The sequence below is a fragment of the Staurois parvus genome, unplaced genomic scaffold (assembly GCF_062004578.1).
Source record: "Staurois parvus isolate SC_StPar_1 unplaced genomic scaffold, SC_StPar_1.0 ptg000604l, whole genome shotgun sequence".
Classification (NCBI taxonomy): Eukaryota; Metazoa; Chordata; class Amphibia; order Anura; family Ranidae; genus Staurois; species Staurois parvus.
Window position 1 is genome coordinate 7,861,248 of NW_028318400.1, and position 23,730 is coordinate 7,884,977.

The window sequence follows — 23,730 nt, forward strand, 5'->3', positions numbered from 1 at the left end:
GATGTTTTTGAATGACAATTTACCGTATTTTTCGCTCCATAAGACGCACTTTTTTCCCCCCAAAAAGGGGGGGAAAATGTCAGTGCGTCTTATGGAGCGAATATGGAGCGGCCGGTCCGGTATTTCCACTGCCGCCGTGTCAGAATACCGGGCTGGCCGCTCAGCTCTGCAGTGGGACCTTATGGAGATGACTGCTGACCTTTGGGGAGGGGGGGGAGCGGGTACCTGAATTTGACAGGTACCCGCTCTTACTTCCGCGGAGTTGTTGTTTGATCTTACCTGTTCCTCTATCCAGCGGCACGCTGTCTTCCCAGCTTCTGTAGTGTGGACGCTGGGCTTGACAGCCAGGTGCCAAGTGCGCATGCGCAAGAAGCGGTGCTTTTTGTGAATGGTAAGGCGGTACCTGGGACACATGACAGATCCCAGAAGCCGCCGGACCAATCACAAAGCGCAAGTGCTTCTCACCCATGCCCACTGGGCACCCGGCTTTCATGCCGAGCGCCGACACTACAGAAGCCAGGAAGACAGCGTGCGGCTGGATAGAGGAACAGGTAAGATCAAAGAACAACTCCGCAGAAGTAAGAGCGGGTACCTGTCAAATTCAGGTACCCACTCCCCCCCCCCTCCCCAAAGGTCAGCAGTCATCTCCTGTACTGTCCGCAGTCTCTGGTCATCCCTGTACTGTCCGCAGTTTCTGGTCATCTACTGTACTGTCCGCAGTCTCTGGTCATCTCCTGTACTGTCCGCAGTCTCTGGTCATCCCTGTGCTGTCCGCAGTCTCTGGTCATCCCTGTGCTGTCCGCAGTCTCTGGTCATCCCTGTGCTGTCCGCAGTCTCTGGTCATCCCTGTGCTGTCCGCAGTCTCTGGTCATCCCCTGTATTGTGTCCGCAGTTCCTGGTCATCCCTGTGCTGTCCGCAGTCTCTGGTCATCCCTGTACTGTCCGCAGTCTCTGGTCATCCCTGTGCTGTCCACAGTCTCTGGTCATCTCCTGTACTATGTTTGCAGTCCATTAGTTCAGAATTTTTTTTTTCCTGTTTTCTGCCTCTAAAACCTAGGTGTGTCTTATGGTCAGGTGCGTCTCATGGAGCGAAAAATACGGTAAATGTATGATATTAAAGAAGAAATTGACTGGAAACTAAAGAAGATCTCCATCCAAATATTTCTTTTCTTTTCTTTCTTTTCTTTTCCTTCCTCCCTTCTTTTCTTTTCTTATTCTTTTCTTTTTCCTTTCTTTTCTTTTCTTCTTTCTTTTCTTCTTCCTTTCTTTTCTTTTCTTTTTTCTTTCTTTTTTTTCCCTTTGTATATGCAGTGGTCATGCATATAATACAGTATATATATATAAAATAAGATTATGGTAGGGAGATGTAGGGCAGGAAAAATGTGGATGAGAAGAGGGAAGGATAGGAAAAAGATGGGTTTAGGTGACAAGAGGCAGTATGTGTTAAGTGAGAAAGGATATATAGAAAGTGGGAGAAGGGGGGCTTCTTCAACACTATTGCCATGTTTGAACCAGGGAAGCAGCATGTCCCATATAATGTTTAATGGAGGGGTGGATTTTGGAAATGTGTCAGAGGTTGAGGCAGCAGTATTTAGCCAGTGATTGGATGTAGGGCCCAAAGGAGAGGTCAGAGTCTAGGATTACACCTAGCACTCTGGCATGAGGGGAAGGACTAATGGTTGTGCTGTTGATCTTAATGGTAAAGTCATGAGTTGGGGAGGAGGAAATATTACAAGTTCGGTTTAGGAAAGATTGAGTTTAAGGTTGCTTTCATATTTGCCGCATTGCTAAAAAACATTGAACTGTTTATGGAGAGCTTCATTTACATTGATGAATGATCACAATGCTAATTCTGACCTTACTTTTGTGTATCCTTTACCTGACATATTGTTGGTTGATAACAGAGGTTGCAAATACTAAAAGGCATAACTGCATTCCTAAAATTTAGGAGTAATGTTGGGGAAGAAAGAGAAAAGAGTGTTGAATGAAGTCCTGCTGAATAATGTACATAAGTTCTTTGAACCATTTCTCAAACGTTCAAACTTTATTTTCTAAACTGTTTAATTATTTTATTTGCATTCTCTGTTACTATACTCAGAATGGAAACACTTTCTTCCTATAAACTTAGTGATTTTAACACCTACCAAGCTAATTGGTAAGCCTCCTACATTATTTAGCTTATTCTTTCATATTTCTCAGTCTTTAGTGTTTTTGCTTAAATATTTCATAGTTAATCCCCAGAAAAAAATGTCATTCACTGCTTAAGACCCTGTCTATTACGTAACAAAATATTTGATGGGTTATTAAATGCAGAGATTATATTAAATTGTTGGTATCATATGCAATGGAGTTGATCTCTGATCATATTAAGTTCTGCTTCTTTTAAGCTATCTTGCATTTTTTATGAACAGTGTGTTGATATGAATGCATTTAGTGGCTCATTTAAAATCAAATGAAAGCAGCATTACACATACATAAGGTGCTAGGCTATAAACAATCATTATTTTTGTTCTACGTCAATTAGATGTTCAAAACGCTTTCTTCTCTCCCAGGCACTCCCGAGGATTATACTGAATATTTCCATATGAATCGTACCACCGCTGTGCTCACACTTCTGAAGCCAGTAAATCGAGATTTGCACCAGAAATTTGATTTGGTTATTAAGGTAATATTTTTAATTTTCAGCAGAATAATCATTCCCTGTAATGGTCCTGGGAGAAAATTACGTTCTGTTTTACTTATTTAAGAACAGATTATTTATTAGAAGCAACATCATTGCTTGAATTTTTGCTGTTTGGTTTGAAAGCATCACTGACAGGAACATATCATACTTTTACACCTGTGATTTTTATGTCATGTATGAAGTGAACATAGAAGCAGTAGATAACATAAAAATAACATAGTAAATGTGATTAGAGTATTGAAAAATAGTGTTTTGCTAATGGGGCATTTGTTGTTTTCTGAATTACAATTTAATTAGGATCTCCTCTGCATATGGGTGTAATTGTTTCTCTCCCATTTTTGCCTAATTAATTTCCAAATAATAGTGATAGAAGATAGAAACTAGCATGGACCTCATTCATATGGGCACATAGGCGTACTTAAGGATGCATCCATGCAAAGGGCCATCTTTGCCTACACAGAATGCCCAGGTGTTTCATGTATCTGTTTGCAGGTAGTCCCATTCATGTCTATTGGGACATAGTGCCTGCACGGACACAGCCACTGGTCCCATGTGGTGCAAGTGTATGTAGCTGAATTAAGACAGTGCAACATGTTATACTTTTCTCCTTTTCTGCATGCATCTTTTAGGAATGCTACATTTTTTGGCAGGAAAATTGCAGTATTCTCAATTATCTACCACTTCCTATTACTTACAGATTTATAAAGGCAGAAATAGTAGCAGGTGCTAAATGAAAGGCTCTAATGTGAATGTATTTTAACAAAGAGGAGAAATCAAGCCAAAAGCAAGAATATATATTTATTTGTCAGATTTGTAGATATATAAGGTACTCACATCTAATCTTGAACAATCATGTGAAAAGCATCTGCACATGATTGAGTACTCAAAGTGAACAATACTTTTATTTTAGTAAATGTAGTGAATATTCACACAATTGTCAACTCCTTTAGTAAAACAAAGTCCTACTACTGTTATGGCCTGGTACAGGGGCGGACTGACCATTTGGAAACTCGGGCACTGCCCAAGGGCCCGGGGTCAGTAGGGGGCCCCATGAGATGCCCCTGGTACCTTTCATAGGCTTTTTTGGGTGTGGTTTGAGTGTGGGCGAGAACACAGGGGCCCCATGATCCCTTACTGTCCGGGGGCCGCAGGAGTTGTCAGTCCACCCCTGGCCTGGTAATATTTTGCAATATTTCTGACACTAAATTGCTAGAACACACCAACAATCACATATGCGTAGCATTCTGTGTTTTTCACTTATTTAAATTATATTAATTATCAAAAGTGTATTTTTTAAGCAGTGATACTATCTTTCCACCCTCAAACTGCTAAACCCAAGTAGATGTTATTTGGAGGCAATGTGGTAAATTCGTTTTTAGAGCCATGATCCTGTAACTTTCCAGTTAGAAACAAAAGATTGTCTCTGGAGACCAAAGTACCAGATGGAAGTTCTACTCATTAATAGTTATATAAATGGATTGTTCAGTTCCAGAAATGCTTTGATGTAGTATGGCAAGGGGCCACTGAATGGAGTTAAAAAAGTGCCATTAATGTAAAAAGGAAAGAGAAGGTACATGCTCACAGAAAATATAGGTACTAATTTATAAAGGCTAGGAAAGGTAAATGGAATGCTATTGTACAGCAATTCTTCAAATGTTAATTAATTTACCTGTACTGGAAAAATTAGATATAGTTGTTGTTGACTAGCCATAAAGAGTTGTAAATTATATCCACTGTGCTTTACGGTGTATACAGTTTATCTCTGTATAGCCAAAATTCAAAAGTGTGTTAATATGTAAAAAATACTTCTACAAGATTAGCGTAAATTGTATAACAATTCAACTTATCCTTAAATATCCAATAAGTAAGGATACTCTTCATTTAATTATCTAATGATTTAGTTTTACTAGAAAGTCATTTATATCAAGGTCTATATGTGCAGCAGTTCTGTGTGTTTCTGCTTTCAAGCCCTTACATAGAGAAGAAAAACCCTTTGTGCTTGACTCAAGAAAGCCGTTAAATGCAAACACCTGCTATTTTAAAGTGTTACTAAACCCAGGACCCTGCAGTCACTATATATTTTCTCCCACAGTACACAGAACATGGAAATGCAATTATTTTAGTAAATATAGACTGCTAAATACCTTTTCTCATCAGCAGTTAGCGCAGTCTTGTGACTTCAGCAGAGCACTGGTTAAAGCTTGTAAGAGGAGTTTTCTTACTGCTTTAGAAGGTTGCAGAACCTCTGTCTGGACAGTGCTGATTGGCCCTGTGCGGATCACATGCACCCTCCCAAGAAAAAAAACCCTCTCTAGCAATACACAGCAAACTGAGCATGTGCATGTGACTATGGATTCAGTCTGTATCAGGTGGACAGTTCAAAAGGAAGAAGGGCAGAGAACAAAAGGGTCAAACAGCCTTTTTATACAATGCAGAGGATTAACCCCTTAGGTTCCACAGCAAGTATACCAAGCATGCTTTACTGCATATACAGACTGATTTTACTGTTGTGGGTTTAGTAACACTTTAAGGTAATACTGATTACTGTAAATTAGATATATCGTTTTTGGGTCACTAGCCTGACATAGCACTTTTGGTACAAGACATTTGGCACTGCAAACAAATGTGAATTATACTGCTACCATTCATGCCACCAATCTCTAACATTTACCCTGGCCCTAAAACCTGAGCCACTTCAGTTCCTCCCATGTGATAGTAATGATTGTGGCACTTGAAATATTTTTTTTTCTTTGTGGGATAAATGTTTTAACTAAAATAATAAAAGTTTACTAATGTAAGCATCCATGTCACTGGTAAATGGTTTGTCTCAACCCTCTATTTGTCCTTTTTGCTGAGTAGCTTGGTCTGTTAAAGGAAGTTGAAGATTAACAGATTTACTGTCAGGATTCACAAGTGAAAATAAAGGGGAAAAAAAACTAGTGCAACCACCACATCTAAGAACTGATGGTCTGCAATATATACATTTTTCTTTATTCCTTATTATATCACATACACTGGGGATCTTCAGGAATTTTTAATTCTTCCATTGAGTTTAACTCATACTATTAACCACTTGCTGACCATCTCACAGGAGTATGGTGGCAAGTTTGCTGTCCTGCTCCGGACCATGTATCTGGTACATGGTGTAATTATACACAGCACAAGCCAACCAGTGAGTCCTGCCCAGGACCTGCTGATTGGCAAAAGAGAGGACAGGACAGAGCTCTATTGAATGTTAATACACAGAGCTCTGTCCTGTCAGTGGGGATGAGCCATTTTTTTCCTTCCAGTAAAAACAGCACACTGTACACACACTAATCACTGTTAGGCACATATATAACCCTTTGATTGCCCTTGATGTTAACTCCTTCCCAGACAGTGTCATTAGTGCTGCATCAGTGTATATTATTAGCATTGATCACTGTACTAGTGTCACTGGTCCCCACAAAGTGCTAGTGTCAGTTAGTGTCAAATTGACCACAGTACTATCACAGTCCCGCTATAAGTAGCTGATCACAGCTATTACTAGTATGATTAAAAAAAATTCCAGTATATATTCCATAGTTGGTGGACACTATAACTTTCACACAAATCAATCAATATACACTTATTATGATTTTTTTTTTACCAAAAATATGTAGTGGAATATATGTTGGTGTAAATTTATGAAGCAAATTTTTTTTTATTGGATATGTTTTATAGCAAAAAAGTAAAACATATTGTTATTATTTTCAAATTGCAGCTTGGTGTGAACTTGATTTGTTCACACCAAGCTGCTTGCCTATTGCAGATTCAGTCTTCCCAGCCTGGTGCAGGTCTACAATTTTGTTTCTGGTGTCCTTCGACAGCTCTTTGGTCTTCACCATAGTGGAGTTTGGAGTGTGACTGTTTGAGGTTGTGGACAGGTGTCTTTTATACTGATAACAAGTTAAAACAGGTGCCATTGATACAGGTAATGAGTGCAGGACAGAGGAGCCTCTTAAAGAAGAAGGTACAGGTCTGTGAGAGCCAGAAATCTTGCTTGTTTGTAGGTGAGCAAATACTTATTTTCCACCATAATTTGCAAATAAATTCTTTCCAAATCAGCCAATGTGATTGTCTGGATTTTTTTTCTCATTTTGTCTATCATAGTTGAGGTCTACCTATGATACCAATTACAGGCCTCTCTCATCTTTTTAAGTGGGAGAACTTGCACAATTGGTGGCTGACTAAATACTTTTTTGCCCCACTGTATATGAGCCAAGAGAAATTGTTCCACAGACACTTTGTTTGAGCTGGAATCTAATGTAATAAAAAAAGAGACTAAAGGAGAAAGGCTAATTTTGATGAGGTAAAAACTTTGCCTTCAAAACATTTTTTCTATGGAGTTTCAAAGTATGAAAAGCTTCTGTGGTTACTGGGAAAAAGTGTCTAATTAACCGTTTCAATACCGTGCAATTTTACACCTTCCTGCCCAGGCCAGTTTTCAGGTTTCAGCGCTCTCACACTTTGAATGACAATTGCGTGGTCATACAACATTGTACCCAAACTAAAATTTGATCATTTTCTTCATACAACTAGAGCTTTCTTTTGGTGGTATTTAATCACTGCTGGGGTTTTTTATTTTTTGCTAAATTAACAAAAAAAGACCAAAAATTTTGAAAAAAAAACACATTTTTCTTTGTTTCTGTTATAAAAGTTTACAAATAAATAATTGTTCTTCATAAATTTAGGCCGAGATGTATTCTGCTACATGTCTTTGGTGAAAATAACCCAAATTAGGATGTATTTTTTAGTTTGTAGGAAAGTTATAGAGTTCACAAACTATGGTATAGATCTGAATATTGATCAATCCTGAAGTACTGACAGCCAATCTAATATCTTGAGGTCCAAGAATGTCAGAACAGTACAGATATCCCCCAAATGACCCCTTTTTGCAGAGTAGACAGTCCGACGTACTTCATAAGAGGCATGGCGAGTTTTTTGAAGTTGTATTTTTTTGTCATAATTTTTCGGAAAATGAAAAAATTAAAAAAATTATTTTCACTATTTTTTTTTTACATACTGTCACCAGTGCAGTACAGTGTCATCATATAACTGGCATGGCGGTGAACAGCGACACTGACTGGTGACAGTATGAAAAAAAAATATATATATATATATATATTTTTTTTTTTTTATTATATTTAATTTTTTATTACATTTTTTTTAAGATTTGTTTTCATATTTTACTATGACCAAAATAGTACAATGTTACCATAGTAACACTGTACTACTTTGGGGAAGTGATCAGTATTTTTTTTTTACACAATTTGCTTATAGCAAAGAATTACTTTGCTATAAGCAAGCATTTACCTGAATGAAATCGATTCATTCAGCTTTTTTTTTTCTTTTTTTTTTTGTGCTTAGCTGTGATTTGGTCACAGCTAATCACATGACATGTGCATGTGATTAGCTGTGACCATTCACAGCTAGGCACTAGTATACAATGGATGGCATCATGAATGAAGCCATCCATTGTATACAACTGTCATGTGACCTGCTGTGATTGGTCACAGCAGGTCACATGGTACCGGCAACGGGAGCCGGTACTCGGATCTGTCATCGGCCGTGTCCGAGGTGCACGGGCGGTGACAGATCGCACTGCTGAATCGCTCTGCAACCGCACAAACCGCGCATGTGCGGGAGCACGCCAAATGGCGTGCACCCGGAAAGCTGCAGCGCTTTTCAAGCCGCCAAACGGCCATTGGCCGGGCGGCTAATGGTTAAACAGTATTCCAATTTTAATATACACTATGTGGTTTATGTCATTTCCTGTAATGAATATTAAAGCAAAACTGCCATATACATGTGAAACTCGAAAAATTTGAATATCGTACAAAAGTTAATTTATTTCAGTAATGCAACTTAAAAGGTGAAACTAATATATGAGATAGACTCATTACATGCAAAGCAAGATAGTTCAAGCGTGATTTGTCATAATTGTGATGATTATGGCTTACAGCTCATGAAAACCCCAAATTCACAATTTCAGAAAATTAGAATATTACATGCAATCAATAAAACAAGGATTGTACATAGAACAATATCGGACCTCTGAAAAGTATAAGCATGCATATGTACTCAGTACTTGGTTTGGGCCCCTTTTGCAGCCATTACTGCCTCAATGTGGCATGGCATGGAAGCTATCAGCCTGTGGCACTGCTGAGGTGTTATGGAAGACCAGGATGCTTCAATAGCGGCCTTCAGCTCTTCTGCATTGTTCGGTCTCATGTCTCTCATCTTTCTCTTGGCAATGCCCCATAGATTCTCTATGGGGTTCAGGTCAGGCGAGTTTGCTGGCCAATCAAGCACAGTAATCCCACGGTCATTGAACCAGGTTTTGGTGCTTTTGGCAGTGTGGGTAGGTGCCAAGTCCTGCTGGAAAATGAAGTCAGCATCCCCATAAAGCTCGTCTGTGGAAGGAAGCATGAAGTGCTCCAAAATCTCCTGGTAGATGGCTGCATTGACCCTGGACTTAATGAAGCACAGTGGACCAACACCAGCAGATGACATGGCTCCCCAAATCAACACAGACTGTGGAAACTTCACACTGGACTTCAAGCATCTTGCAGTGTGTGCCTCTCCATTCTTCCTCCATACTCTGGGTCCTTGATTTCCAAACGAGATGCAAAGGTTGCTCTCATCAGAAAAGAGGACTTTGGACCACTGAGTAACAGACCAGGTCTGTTTTTCTTTAGCCCAGGTAAGACGCTTCTGACATTGTTTGTTGTTCAGGAGCGGCTTGACAAGAGGAATATGACATTTGAAGCCCATGTCCAGGATGTGGTGGCTCTTGATGCACTGACTCCAGCCTCAGTTCACTCCTTGTGAAAGTCCCCAACACTTTTGAATGGCCTTTTCCTGGCAATTCTCTCCAGGCTGCGGTCATCCCTGCTGCTTGTGCACCTTTTTCTTCCACACTTTTCCCTTCCACATAACTTTCTATTAATGTGCTTTGATACAGCACTTTGGGAACATCCAACTTCTTTAGCAATTACCTTTCGAGGCTTTCCCTCCTTATGGAGGGTGTCATTGATGGTTTTCTGCACAACTGTCAGGTCAGCAGTCTTTCCCATGATTGTGATTCCTACTGAATCAGACTGAGAGACCATTTAAAGGCTCAGGAACCCTTTGTAGGTGTTATGGCTTAATTAGCTGATTAGAATGGGACACTTTGAGCCGAGAATATTGCACCTTTTCACAATATTCTAATTTTCTGAGATTGTGGATTTGGGGTTTTCATGAACTGTAAGCCATAATCATCACAATTATGAAAAATCACGGCTTGAACTATCTTGCTTTGCATATATTAGTTCCACCTTATAAGATGCATTACTGAAATAAATGAACTTTTGCACGATATTCTAATTTTTTGAGTTTCACCTGTAATGTCTTTTTATGCAAGATCATGAAGGAAATATGACAATTTTCTTTTTGGGGTGTAGGGAGAGTGTTTTTGACAGATGGAGGTGGTGAATTGCACTGGAGGTGCGGTAGATTTTTTGGGTGTGTTCAAGGAGTCCTCTACATCTATTATAAATCACCACTGGGATGACAGTTTTTTCCTACAATAATGTCAGCTTTATCCTGCCACTATTTCATTATAATGGATTATTGCCACAATTGATGTTGCAGATCAATAGACATGTTCCAATGTAGACAGAGGATTGTTGCAGCTCCTGTCCATTTGTAAACTTGTTAAATATGTTGTTTTTAGCCTTTTTGTTATGATGTAATACAGCTGGCGATTTTTAACACCAAGTGAAATGCAATAAGGAAAAACAGTGACCAAGTCTTTACGTAGAAAAAGCAACAATGCTGGGGAAGCTGGAAAGAGTAACACCATCAATGGTTTAAATACATTCCCATCTAACTAAAATACATTCATAGTGACAATATTATTTACATCTCTTAATGGAGATTTGTACTCTAACAAGAAAACATAAACTCAAGCCTCATTCTCAGTACAGGACTAGTACACCAATAGACAACTCCGCAAGCAAACCAGAGTGAAGGGGTGGATCTAAAATAGGACTCTGGTATGATAGGGAAAAACAAGCCTCAATCCAAGTCTCAGTAGTAAGGAAACAGAGGGCAACATAAAGATTACCCAATGAGGGAGATAGAAGAGGGGGAAGAAAAAGTGGTCTGTCACAGACAGGTGATCAAGGCTCAGTACTCTGAAATCTATGTAAAATACAGTACATCTAATAAAACCAGGTTTTGCAAAATTGCTTCTCTCTATGGTTTGAGAAGGCTATAATATCATCTGTGGCTTTGACCTCATTCACTTTAGTGAGCCACATACTGATAGGGGTGGGTAGTCTGTTTTCAATAGAAGATAATAGACAATATTCATGTTCAGAAGATGTATCAGGAGTGAGTATTTATACCACTTTGCCTAGAGTGATGCAAGGTAGAGGAGGAAGGTTGTGGGATCATTTCCCTGGCAGACATCTGTCAATTTCAATGAGAATTCTTACACTATTTGGATGTTAGCCCTTTGAGAATAAACTACATTTCAGGATCAGTATCCAAGTGTAAAGTAACTATGTATTATTGAGAACATAAAAAAAACAGGATAGATTTAATAAAAACAAAATAAAACACTGACACATACATGTAATATGATATTTTGGGGTAACATACACTTTTGTCCACCCCTTAATGCATAAAAAATGTTAAACTATAAAATATAAATACAATTGATCTAAAACCATTATAATATTCTTGTAACACTGCCTATCCTTAACACACAATCCCTAATGTGAAGGCACTTGCACGACATGACAGGAGACATTGGGTTAGCAGGGTAAAATTGATTTCAATATATATCCAAGACATAACTAATATTGGAAATGCATATTATTGCTTGAGCTGACTGTTTCAAAATATATTATTCACATGTGACTGCAAAGCCCAATTTTCAGCAACAATTTCTCCAGTGTCCTATCTTAAGCTTCTTCTTAAGTAATTATGAATAAATGATGATTGGTTATCAAAGAAGCCTTTGTATTTGTGTTAGCTTAGATGAAATTCATTATTCTGTTTAAAAAAGAAAGTGATTTGTCATTAATTGGGCTGCAAGGAACTGGCATTCCAAAGGTTGATTTTCTAGTTCAAAATGTGAATAACAAAACTTTCCTGAGAAAAATGTGATTCTATTATTTTGTGAAAAAAAGTGTTGTTCCAGATCGCCAAGAAAGGAAAGCTTTCATGCAATAGTTGAGAATAGTCTACTATCCTCTTTAGAGCACAAAACAAACTTTATCTAACCAGAATGGAAAATAAAGCAGAAGATAAGTACATCGGAATCTGCAGTTTAAAAAACAGTCTTGGTTTCAGACCAACAACAGACACCCTTTGAACATCATTATACAAAGACTTTCCAACTTCCCATGTTGTCTCAACAGTTTAAACTTTTTGTACAAGCATCCAACTCATTTACACTCCCTTTATTGTTAAGGTAGGAAACAGAACTGGATACCTTGTTTTCCCCTGCACAGAGAGACAACATATATTATACCTTTCAAGCTACTCTGATAACTAGTAAATTTCAAGAATCGGAGTACAAAATTTTAACTAGGTTGTACAAAGTGCCCAAGGTCCTACAAAAAATCTATTATTGGTCTTTGGGTATGTGCTGGTGATGTAAAATGCAGAGGGTATATTCTTGCATGTTTTTTGTTTGTGTAACAAGTGAGGGTGACCATAACACAATTGAATGATTATGACTTGGGCAACTTACTACTCCACCATTCATCTTTTCCTTGTGACCCATCTCTTAAACATGGCTAGAATTTGCATTCAGGCCCTCTGGAGAAAACTATACGTCTTACCATATCTATGTTGTTTGCAAATGTCAACTAACTAAAGCATATGAAAAGCCAAAGGCAAAGAGAATAAATTCTGTCAGAAAGAATCCTGACTTCCAAGGGATATGTATAGGTGATGCTCATCATCAAGTATCTGCTTACGCAGATGATATGCTGTCAGAAAAGGCCTGCCCATAGTGCAGGTGAAGTTCCACGGTGCACAAATATATGCATGCTCAGAGTCCTTATGAGCCTAACAGATGTGCAGGTACTTGGACATTGGCATGCGCACTCGCGCATACAGGCACATGCTTGTCACTAATGCTGGCGCCAAAAGGACTATTTAAACTGGCTGCAGTAGTTGTACCATTGCCGTATGGTCTTATCCCTGCTCATGTTCCCTGATTCCTGTGAATGTCTCCTGATACCGAACCAGCTTGTTCCTGACCTCCGCTTGATTGCTACCTGCCCTGACCTCTGGCTTGTCTTGGATTATTCTTCTGTCTCCGCTCCTGTCTGATTGATCTTCCGTTGCTGACCTGGTCTGTGACCTGACTACTCTTCCTCCTGCTGCTTTAAGCCTGATCTGCCTGACCGATACTGACCCCAGCTCATCTGACCCTGCATCCTCAGCAAGCTGCTCTCGAGTATCCATCCATCCAGCATGGCTACATCAGAACCCTGCTCCCTGCCTATAACTCATCAGCTCATTCGCTATTACTGGACTGATCACAGGCACTCATACCCCACCGTGCCCCTGCGACCACTGTCCCACCATCAGCGGTCCTTGAGCAGGAGTTGTACGGGAGGCCTGCCTCTTCACATCAAACTCACTATCCAGGTGCGTGACATATGCTGTTCTCTTTGACAAATTCTGGGATCTTGCTTCCTAATTTACTGTGTTAGCTTGAGCACTATGGGTCTTTATCTCATCTTAAGATAAATTTCTCCAAATTGGAGTAAATGGGCGTTGTGATGCCGCTTACTCACTTTGCCTATGCAATTTGATGGTCTAGCCATCCCTGACCTGCAAAGATACTATCAAGCAACACACCTAGGACAACTAATAGACTGGTGCTGGCATAAGGACACTAAACTGTGGACCAGGGACGAACCGACCATTTGGAAACTCGGGCACTGCCCGAGGGCCCGGGGTCAGTAGGGGGCCCCATGAGATGCCCCTGGTACCTTTTTCATAGGCTTTTTTGAGTTTGGGCATGGACACAGGGGCCCCATGATCCCGTATTGCCGGGGGGCTCCATGAGTTGTCAGTCTGCCCCTGCTGTGGACTCATATTGAACAGAAACAAAGTCAGATTCCACTTCAACGAGCCCTGTGGTGTCATACTTCTCTACCCCCAATGCTTAAATCTCATCAGCTAATTAGTACGACATCACGAGTGTGCTCGATGTTATTCTACATCCATTGCTCTGGGTTGTTCCCCCCTATTTCCAACTTTGGGCAATCCGCACTTTACGCCAGAACTCATGGAAGGCACCTTTTCTATGCTCAGGCCGTTTTCAAGCATCTCTTTTCCTGGAAGCAGATTCCTGGCCCTCCATACAGACCTTAATGGAATCTACTGGATCTTACCAACTTGACTTCTGGAAGGCCTTACAGCTTCATACATTTCTCCGTTCCCTTCAATGCTTTTAAAATACTGCTTGGTCAGTGGTGCTCTTTCTCATGCCTTACCTAAGCTGTGCATTCTTCTGATTTCACCCTCAGAAGACTTCTCCTTACCCTATTTGGAAATGGGAAACTGACCTAAGGAGGACCTTCTCAGAATAACAAAAAACTAACATTTCATTTTGCCTTGAAATCATCACTTTGCACTAAGATTCAGGGAAAAAATGTCAAGATTTTTTCACGGTGGTACTGTGCACCCTCCATCCTCCCTAAGCTCTTTTTGGCTACTTCGGATAAATTCTGGCATTGTCATAAAGAAAGGGGGACACTTCTACATATTTTCTGGTCATGCCCAAGGCTGGAGCACTACTGAAAGGAGGTCCATCAGATTGTCCAAAAATTCACAGATTACCATGTCCCTGACAATCCAACATTCCTTCTTCTCCATGCTACGAACATACTTCCAAAATTTACAAACGTTCAATTCTACATCACCTTCTGAACGCTGCCAAATCATGTATATCCCTTATATGGAAATATCCACAACCTCTATCTATTGGGTTCTGGCTCCAAAGGGTAGAGAAGTTGAATTTAATGGAAGATTTGGTACTGACAAAACAAACATTTTTTTTTCCTTTCTCTTCTCCTCTATTATCTGTTTTCCCACCTTACTTTTTTCTCGCAGATAACAGGAAAAAAGATACAGCCATATCCTCTAAAGTGTTTGATGACTCCTGGAACTCAGAGTTTTCAGAGATTCCAGATACTTTTAGGGGTTTTTTTTCTTGCGCATTCTAAGATACCCAACAGTACCTGTGTTATTGATTCATAATCTCCTTTAGTGACATGGTTGTTGTACATGTGCCTTATTGTGATGTTTCTATGGCTGGAAACTGTTTTATTTAAAATAAAGAATTTGAAAAAAAGGATAAATTCCAGAAAATTTGGTTCACTTGGATGGAGTTCACCTCTTCTTTGGGATATAAAGCCATTTTGGAACAGATCGACTAGGCGAAATACGCTTCTTACTTTACACCTTTGCTGTGTCTGTTATGATGAATGGATTCACTCCAGGGTAGATGGCTGAATGGAAGCTAAAGATCCACTTGCCTTACTTTAAACTTCATGAGCAGTATCTTAAAAGATGCTATTTCTTCTGGCAAAGGGCAGCGCTGTTTTTATGGAGTGTGAGAGCTCTAGAGAGAGGGAGATATGAATCCTACTTGATGCCTACTCCCTTATTGGTATTAGAAAACAAAAAGCATTTAATGGGCTAGTGTTTAAGGGGATCTTCCAGCCAAGCTTATTAAATTGCTATTATTATATCTCTTGTTTTTAATGTTGATAAATTTGTTTTTTATGTACAACATCATTTTCAATACTGTCATGTTGATCAGTGTCATTCTATGTGGCTCTTCTTATGTGACTGATATATTTTTGTGTTGTTTCCCCCTGTGACTGATGTCACTCTCTTTGCTTTGTCCCTATGACTGATGCGGTTCTCTGAGGATTTCTCCCTGTGACTGATGGCATTTCCTATGGTTTTTTCCTTGTCACTGATGTCTTTTTGCTTGTGACTGATATAATTCTCTTTGGTTTTCCCCCTGTTATTGATAATGTTCTCTGTGGCCTCCTTATTGTGACTGATGACATTCACTGTGGCTTTATCTCTATAACTGATGGCATTCTCAGTGGCATTATTCCATATGGCGGCCTGTGCGGCTTTATTTCTATACTTTTTAATGTTCTCCATGGATTTGTCCCTATGACTGATTGATTTCTCTGTGACTTTATCACTATGACTGGTAGCATGCTCTGTGCTATCTGATTTTATCTTTTTGTGAATGATTACATTCTCTGTGGCTTTATTCCTATATCGTATTAAAATCTTTGTGGCTTTACCACTGTAGCTGATTGTTTCTGTGGCTTTATCTTTCTGACAGATACTTTCTGTGGCTTTTTTCCTTAAGCCTTGTACACATGATGAGACTATCGGACAAATAATATATATGGTCCTTTTTTTTTTTTGCATGCTAGTCTCATATCTAAAATGAAGAGATTACTAAAGTTACAAAAATTGTCTTACAACAGAATACAACTTCAGAAGTGATATGATGGATTGTATTGTAATGTATTCTTTTGTTTCTGAGCAGGCGTGGTCACGGTATGAATAAAAACTGTACTGATTAAACAAATAACGCCCTTTCTGGTTTTGTAGGAGACAAAAGGTTTGTGCTTGTCCCCTCAGATAATTTTGCATGAACTGTCATGATTGTCTCTCAAAAGCTGTGATCAGATTATTAGATGATCACTTTGTAAGTGTTTTTTTTTTTTATGTGTACTAGCTATTAGACTGATGGCATATTGTGTGGCTTTTACCATGAAACTTTTTTACTCTTTCAAAATGACAGAAGCCATGTTGTCTTGAAAGATTCAGTTGAATATTTGCCTAATAAACTGCACCACTATATTGGGCTAATAAGTATGCCAAATTACCATGATATGCTTTATGAGCCACAACTTGTGCATTCATTAGGTGCCCAGGTGAGCATTATTTTCTCAAAGATCAACATAAAACAATGCCCTGGAATGGTTCCCAAACTTTTGTGTATGCCACATTTTTTTTCTATTAATATCAGTAAATGAATAGTACACACTAAAATGTGCATAAATATGTTTTTCTTCTTCAAAGGTTGTGTTAACTTCTTTTCACTGAAATAAAATGTTTGGGTATAAGTAACAGTAAAGGCTTTGTGTAGCTTATGAAAGATTGTGATGTATAGGTCAAAATGACTATTATGTGAAAAAGGACTGTGATTTTTCCACCATTTTGATATGTTCATACGTACACAAAACAATTTTAAATAGCAAGGTTTATATAAAAAGTACACAGTTCCTAATTGTCTGATTCCTGATCATAAAATATGACCAGTCATTTGTTCAGTACAAAAATAACATTTCTCATGTGGTCAAACATTGTAATAAAACTGCAGGAATACATACTAAAATCAATTATACAAGTACAAAGATGTTCTGTCTGCCTTAATAATGTTTTATGATATGAACAGGGGTTTTTACCAGCATTATTAGATTGAAATTATTATGTTTTGTGTACCATCAAGGGTATACTAAGCTAAGGTATCAATCCACAAGAACAGAACCATGCCACCTGCTTAAATTATGGCTTTGTAGTACAATACTGTTTAGGGATCCATTAAGCCTGTATTATCAAAAAAGCTCTCTATTGTTAAAAGTGTTGAGAACTTCTGTCATCTTCCCTCAAGGCATGTACAATAGTTATAGCTTTGGATCATGGTCAAATGTAACTTTTAAAACCATTTAAGTTAACTGGCTTTTCAGATAAAGTTAACTAGAGCTGAATGAACTTTTTTGAAAGATTTTGATTTTTCTGGAATGAGCTGCTTCACAGCTAGCCAAGGTTTGTGTACATTTTCCAATTTGCCGCTAATCTGCTAGTATTTAATTATTATTTTTTGCTCTTGCAAATGGATACAAAGCTATGAGAAAAAAAATTAAAATGCTAATATATATATATATATATAATATTGTTATATATTATTATAGGGTATATATACCCTTCCCTTTTATAAAATAAATATATATAAAAAACTCATAATAAATTATCTATAAATATTTATAATTATAAAAAAACTTGTATGCCATAAACTTGAAAAATGTTCAACTATTAACTGCACAGTGATTCACTGATAGTTGTGGCTATTTTTTTACTCCATAAATGAAGCTTTGCACAATTAATAGTTGGAAGTTTGCACTATGGGCATACCAATATACGGCAAACTGCAATAAGGCAATGTGCCTGTGCTACATTGTGCCACAATGTTGCATTCCCAAAAAAGGGTCAAATTAAGTTTTGGTCACACTGGGGTGCATTAACACAGCCCAATTAAAAATTCTCTCCCAATCAGCACAGTAGCCATTCCCAGGCCATGTTTCATCATATTGACATCTGCAGGGTGCCACTAGTTGCACAGCACAGAGGGAGATCAATATGGCAGGTATGTAAAGCCGTTTATAGTAGCAAAAGTGCAAAAGTGCAAAATTTACATATGTATCCATGACATTTGGCTAGGGGAACACATTGTAAGTGGTAGCAACAGCATTATATATCACTGCAGTAAAGATTGTTGAGAGCGCATCAGTTTTTCTTAGCCTGGCAGAAGCAGCGGGCATTGTTTATCAGGAGGGATTTTTTTAGGATTTTAATTTTTTTAGTGCTTCTCAAAAGTTTGGGTGTCCTTATTTGTAAGTTACATTTTTTTTTATGCGTGAGTAGGGGTACTGCTGTATACCATACTAATTGGGGGGGGCAGTATTTGGGGACCCCTTATTATTAATGTTAAATTCCAGGTTCTGATAAACTCCCCATCTGCAGAACCCCACAACCTTTGTGCAAAGGTTGTGGGGGCGAGGCACTTGTCCTCACCAGCATGAGGACAAGGTGCTTTGCTCCCCCTGGCAAAGCATCTCCCATCCCATGTTGAGGGCATGTGGTCTAGTATGGTTCAGGGGGAGGATCACATGCTTGCCAATCCCCTTTTTCTGGCCAGCCAATCTGCATGCTCAGATTAAGGATCTGTTATAAATTTTCTGGGGTACCTCACATTTTTTTTTTTGCATGGAGCCCCAATTAAATCCACACCAGACACAGAGGACCTGTTATGGATTTCCTGTAGAACCTCACACAATTTTTGTTATTTTTTTTAACATGAGGTGACTTTTTAAAATCTATATCAGACTCCATTTTTTCATTATTGTTGTAGAGTGTGCTAAAGCAAAAATGACAAAGAAAAAAATTACAGTTTAAATTGCCACAAAAAATGGATTATTAGCTTCTTAAATAATAAAAAAAAGCACACATATCCCTTCAATGTTCCCCACACAATGAATAACAGACCTTTAGAGGACTGCTATGTATTTGGGGGGACCTTCGTACTGATTTTTCTTAAATAAAAAAAGGAGATAACATTTGTCAGCAATTTGAAGCTTGTTTGTTTTTCTTTTATATATATGTATCAATCTTAGGCACACCCTGAAAACCCACCTCTTCAGGGAAGCCAACCCCACCCCCTGCTAACTTGCCAACCTCCTCCACTCTTCCTACCACTCCATCCCCCACAGCTATCTCCTCCTGTGCCACCACCCCCTCCCTCCTAGATTGTAAGCTCGAAAGAACAGGGCCCTCCATCCCCTCATGTTTTGCATTGTATTGTTGTTGTTCTGTCACATGTTCTGTCCCCCTTTGTAATGTACAGCGCTGAGTGAACTATTGGCGCTTTATAAATACTGTATAATAATAATAATAATATTTAAAAAAATCACTTCTCCCAGCCACTTAGAACTTTTATTTTTTTTCCCTTTGCATTGATACATTTTCCCCAGGGAAGTGCCATCCCTTATACTTTTTTTTGATACCCTCTTACCTGTTAGCCCAGAAAATAGGCCTGACAAACTGAACCCAGGGCAGTTCAACTCATGACTCCCCCAGATGTCTCATGTTGCAGAAGTTGCTGTTGCACCACATCTAAGGCATGTTTCATCTCCCAGTTTTGGTGATTTTCTCAAATGCAGGTGCTCATATAAAAAAGGAATAAGAGTGTGTAAATGTGATTTAAAGGATGGCACTAAAATTACTTCCTGCTCCACAGAAATAGAGGACACGATGGCATGATTTCCACCAAATAAATTACATGAACAGACCAGGAAGTCTGATACAAATGATATCGCTTTCAGTTGGAAAAACCATCTCGCCGGAGATGTGTGTCTTCCAAAAACATGGTACCTAGAAACTACAAGAAGACACAAAACAAAAATGTATAAACAAAATCAAAATCAACATCAACAAAGTCAACATTTTTTGTTAGCTATCCCATGAGCATTAAACTAAAAAGTCAAATAATTTAAAAATGTATAAAAAATAAATATATATGTTTTGGATGCTACAAAAACCAGGCAAAGTTGATAGAATAATACAAACCTGTGGAACCTAAGATTTAAGTCCATTTATTTTCCAGTAACAATTTTTTTATGCACTTGCCTTATGAATGCAATCCAGATCTCAAAAATAGGAAATCATGATTGTAACAACATTGGCAATCTCTGTAATAGTTAAATCACATCTTCTGCAGTTCTACAAAATGTCTGGAAAATAAAATTGTCACTGTCGCAGTAAAGTGTTGAATCATCACATCTCTATTTAAAAAGGTTGAGATTAAGGCCCCTTTCACATGGGCATCATCTGCTCAGTTATGTTTATGCATAGAAAAATTGGATTTTTTTTATTGATTTCTGTTATTATGTTTTAAAAAGGAGCCAGACTACTATGTGATAATAAATGGTTTCATATGATCTCTGTCCCTAAATAAAAGACCGTTTTTGGCATGATCAGTCATATTTTCACTATCAATGACAAAATATCACAATTTCCACCAGTGTATGCAAACTTTTCAGCACAAATGTATGCCATGCACTATGGGGTTGATTTGCTAAAACTGGAGAATGCAAAATCTGGTGCATAGAAACCAATCAGCTTCCAGATTTTTCCTCAAAGCTTAATTGAACAAGCTGAAGATAGAAGCTGTTTAGTTTCCATGCACAGCTGGACCACTCTCCAATTTTAGTAAATCAGCCCCAATATATGTACAGGCCATTAAATATTGCTTTTAAATAAAGCAAATCTATCACAAAAAAGCAATAGCAGAGCCAACTTGAATAGTACAGAGCAAATTAAATCAATGAAAAAAGCAATTGTCCAGCAGGCCATACAATTGTTTGGTTCCTTGGAGTTAAATCCCTAACTCCGAATAAAGCTGCATAGTATTAGAAACTCTTTGCATTACTATTTACAGGGATAGCACATAAAATGAAAAAAATGGCTTCACTCTAGGTGGTTTTAGCAGTACATTGAAACACTGATCCAGACATAGTCAGACTCAGCGGGTCCATACTACTTTATTTATATTATAAATTACCTTATGTCTAAGACGCCCATAAGATAATGCAACACACCACATCTCCTTTTTTTCTCAAGCATAATTTGGTTAGAATAATTTCAGGATACAAATTTTTAGCACTCTAATATGCATGTGGCTTCTTTCAAATACATATTAATAATAGTCTGTTTGATCTTTAGGACCTTATTAAATTAGTGTATTAATGCAAAATCATGGTCCTTTTTTCCCATAAGATTCCCATAATTATGTAACAACTGGAGAACAGCACTGAAGTGCATGGCACTTGACCACGTTTTCTACAAAGCATTTGCAGCTGCTTCATTATAAGTGTATTCTTCACAAAGCATAATAGACAAACTTGACAAATAAACTCAACTCTAGACTCTGTAAGTAATGATTTTTACAAGGTAGCAAATTAGAAAAAAAAGGTTAACCATGATGGATGTGCTGTGAGCCTGAAGTAGAAATTAATTGTAATTTTGTTTTTTTTAACATCTATGGCTTAGTAATTAACAAGCCATAGTAAAAAAAAAAAAAAACTAATAATAAGCAACTGGAACAAGGTGTTCTGTTAATTGTGTATAATATTTAAGTATTTATGCCTATAATTCAACTCTCTGTTAAAAAGATTAAAAAAAGCAATTCCAAAATTTAGATCTATCTAACTAGCAATGGGTTGTGCAAAAATTTCCTTAGAGATCTAGGACTTATACAGTCATTTTGCATATATATTATAATGTAAAGGATTTCAGTAATCAGGACTGTACTATGCAATACAAAACAAATGGTTCTGTTTACCATTCCTGTTAGGGAATGTGTATTTAATGAGCTTCCTATCTGTCAATAATTGGTAAGGAAGCAGAGTACGCGTTGCATCCTTAGCAACCAGTAGATTAACCTCTTTTCATTCATTTACTGGCTGGGAATCCCCTGCCATAAAAACAAGGGTAGTATGACATTACTGATAAAATTTGGCCACATTTCCATATTTTGTACAATAACATCACCTGGTGGACTGTTTGTGGTGAGGCTTTAGGAGATGTCATTTGGCATGAGTCAGCATCAGAATAAGAAATTTTCACTGGTCAGCAGCATTTTTCTCAACATCTCTGCATGACATGATTGATGATGGGTGTACATTGTGGGATTTTTTCTTTAATAAAGGATATATAAGAAGTACCATATGAATAATTTCTGTATCTATGGGCACATTTTTGTGCATCTGGTTGCTTATGCTCACTGATACAGTTGTTTGCATTCTGGAGGAAGTCAGCATGATGCTTGATAGACTGCATTATATTAAAATTATTGGATGATTAAGGTAATTCTGAAATATAAATATTTATTTGTAGGAAGTTAACACACACCATTCTAATGAACACAAATTTACAAATGTATGGTGAGACATTAGTGTTTGAATATTTTAAGTGATTTTAAAACTTCAAAACTCATGTGCTAAGTAGGGATGACCAAACTTTGGCTGTTCAAGCATTCAGAGGAGCACCTAAACTTCTGCTCGTCTAGCCTTCTGTTTGGCAGGAGCTGAGCATCATATATAGAAGAGGTATTTCTACAGCTTTTTGCTGTCACAGGTGTTGACACCCATCTAGGAACTGCTGATGTCACAGTACATTGTTTTATATATGTCTGGGATGCCCCCGCTGCAAAAGCGAAGTGACAGGGACAGCAGCGACATCACTGCCCAATATATTCACCAGCCCTTGCTTTTTATAGATGATGTTAGCTCAACTATCTGTCATTTTGCTAGTGGTAGCATTAGGTACCAAAAGTTATTTACATTTGTGGCAAATAATATTGCCAGCTTAAAAAAAAAAAAACCAAGAAGACACACAGACCCCATGAAGAGAACTATAATTTAATTGGTATTGATGAATCTTGGCTTCATTTTTCACATGACTGGGACATTAATATTCCTGGCTATGCTCTTTCGGAGAGACAAGGTAAAAAGGAAAGGTCGTGGTGTCTGTATGTGAGAAGTGATTTCAAAGTGAGCGTGACGGCTGAAGCATTATGGGTGGAACTGCACATGGGTGTGCATACTACAAATGTAATCATTGGAGTTTGTTATTGGCCAGCCAGTGTTAATGAGGAGGTGGAGACTCAGCTGCTTGCATAGATTGAAAAGGCTGCAAGGGCTGGAGCAGTGATAATAATGGGGGATTTTAACTACCTGGAATTGACTGGAGTAATGAAACTGTAGGAACAGTTAAAGGGCAAACATTTATAATCCTACTACAGAACAATTTTACGGTACAGTTCATAAAGGCCCCAACTAGGAATGATGCTGTGCTGGACCTGGTAATCTCAAACCATGCAGAATTTATTTCTAATGTTCATACATAACAAAAGATAAACACTGAACTTTAAGTGAGCAAATTTTCCATGGATGAGAGCTGTTCTCCAAGACTTAGACTGGGAGGGAATATTGGTATTGATGAAATGGGAGTTCTTCAAAAAAACTAAGCAAACGCACTGAAAAATATATTCTCATGGGCAACAAGTTTAAAAAGGCTAAAAATAAAACCTGCATAGTTTACGGCTACAGTTAAAAAAGCTATAAATAATAAGA

At 38.1% G+C, this 23,730-nt stretch overlaps 1 protein-coding gene across 1 annotated transcript in view; it reads left to right on the forward strand.

The window, feature by feature from the left end:
- PCDH15 (protocadherin related 15) overlaps positions 1-23,730 on the forward strand; it is a gene marked incomplete at its 3' end in the record, with an annotated part of 1,039,494 nt that overhangs the window by 653,608 nt on the left and 362,156 nt on the right. The window contains exon 11 of the mRNA XM_089692803.1: positions 2,553-2,665. Within this exon, the coding sequence (XP_089548929.1) occupies positions 2,553-2,665 (113 nt within the window). The remainder of the gene's footprint in view (positions 1-2,552; positions 2,666-23,730) is intronic.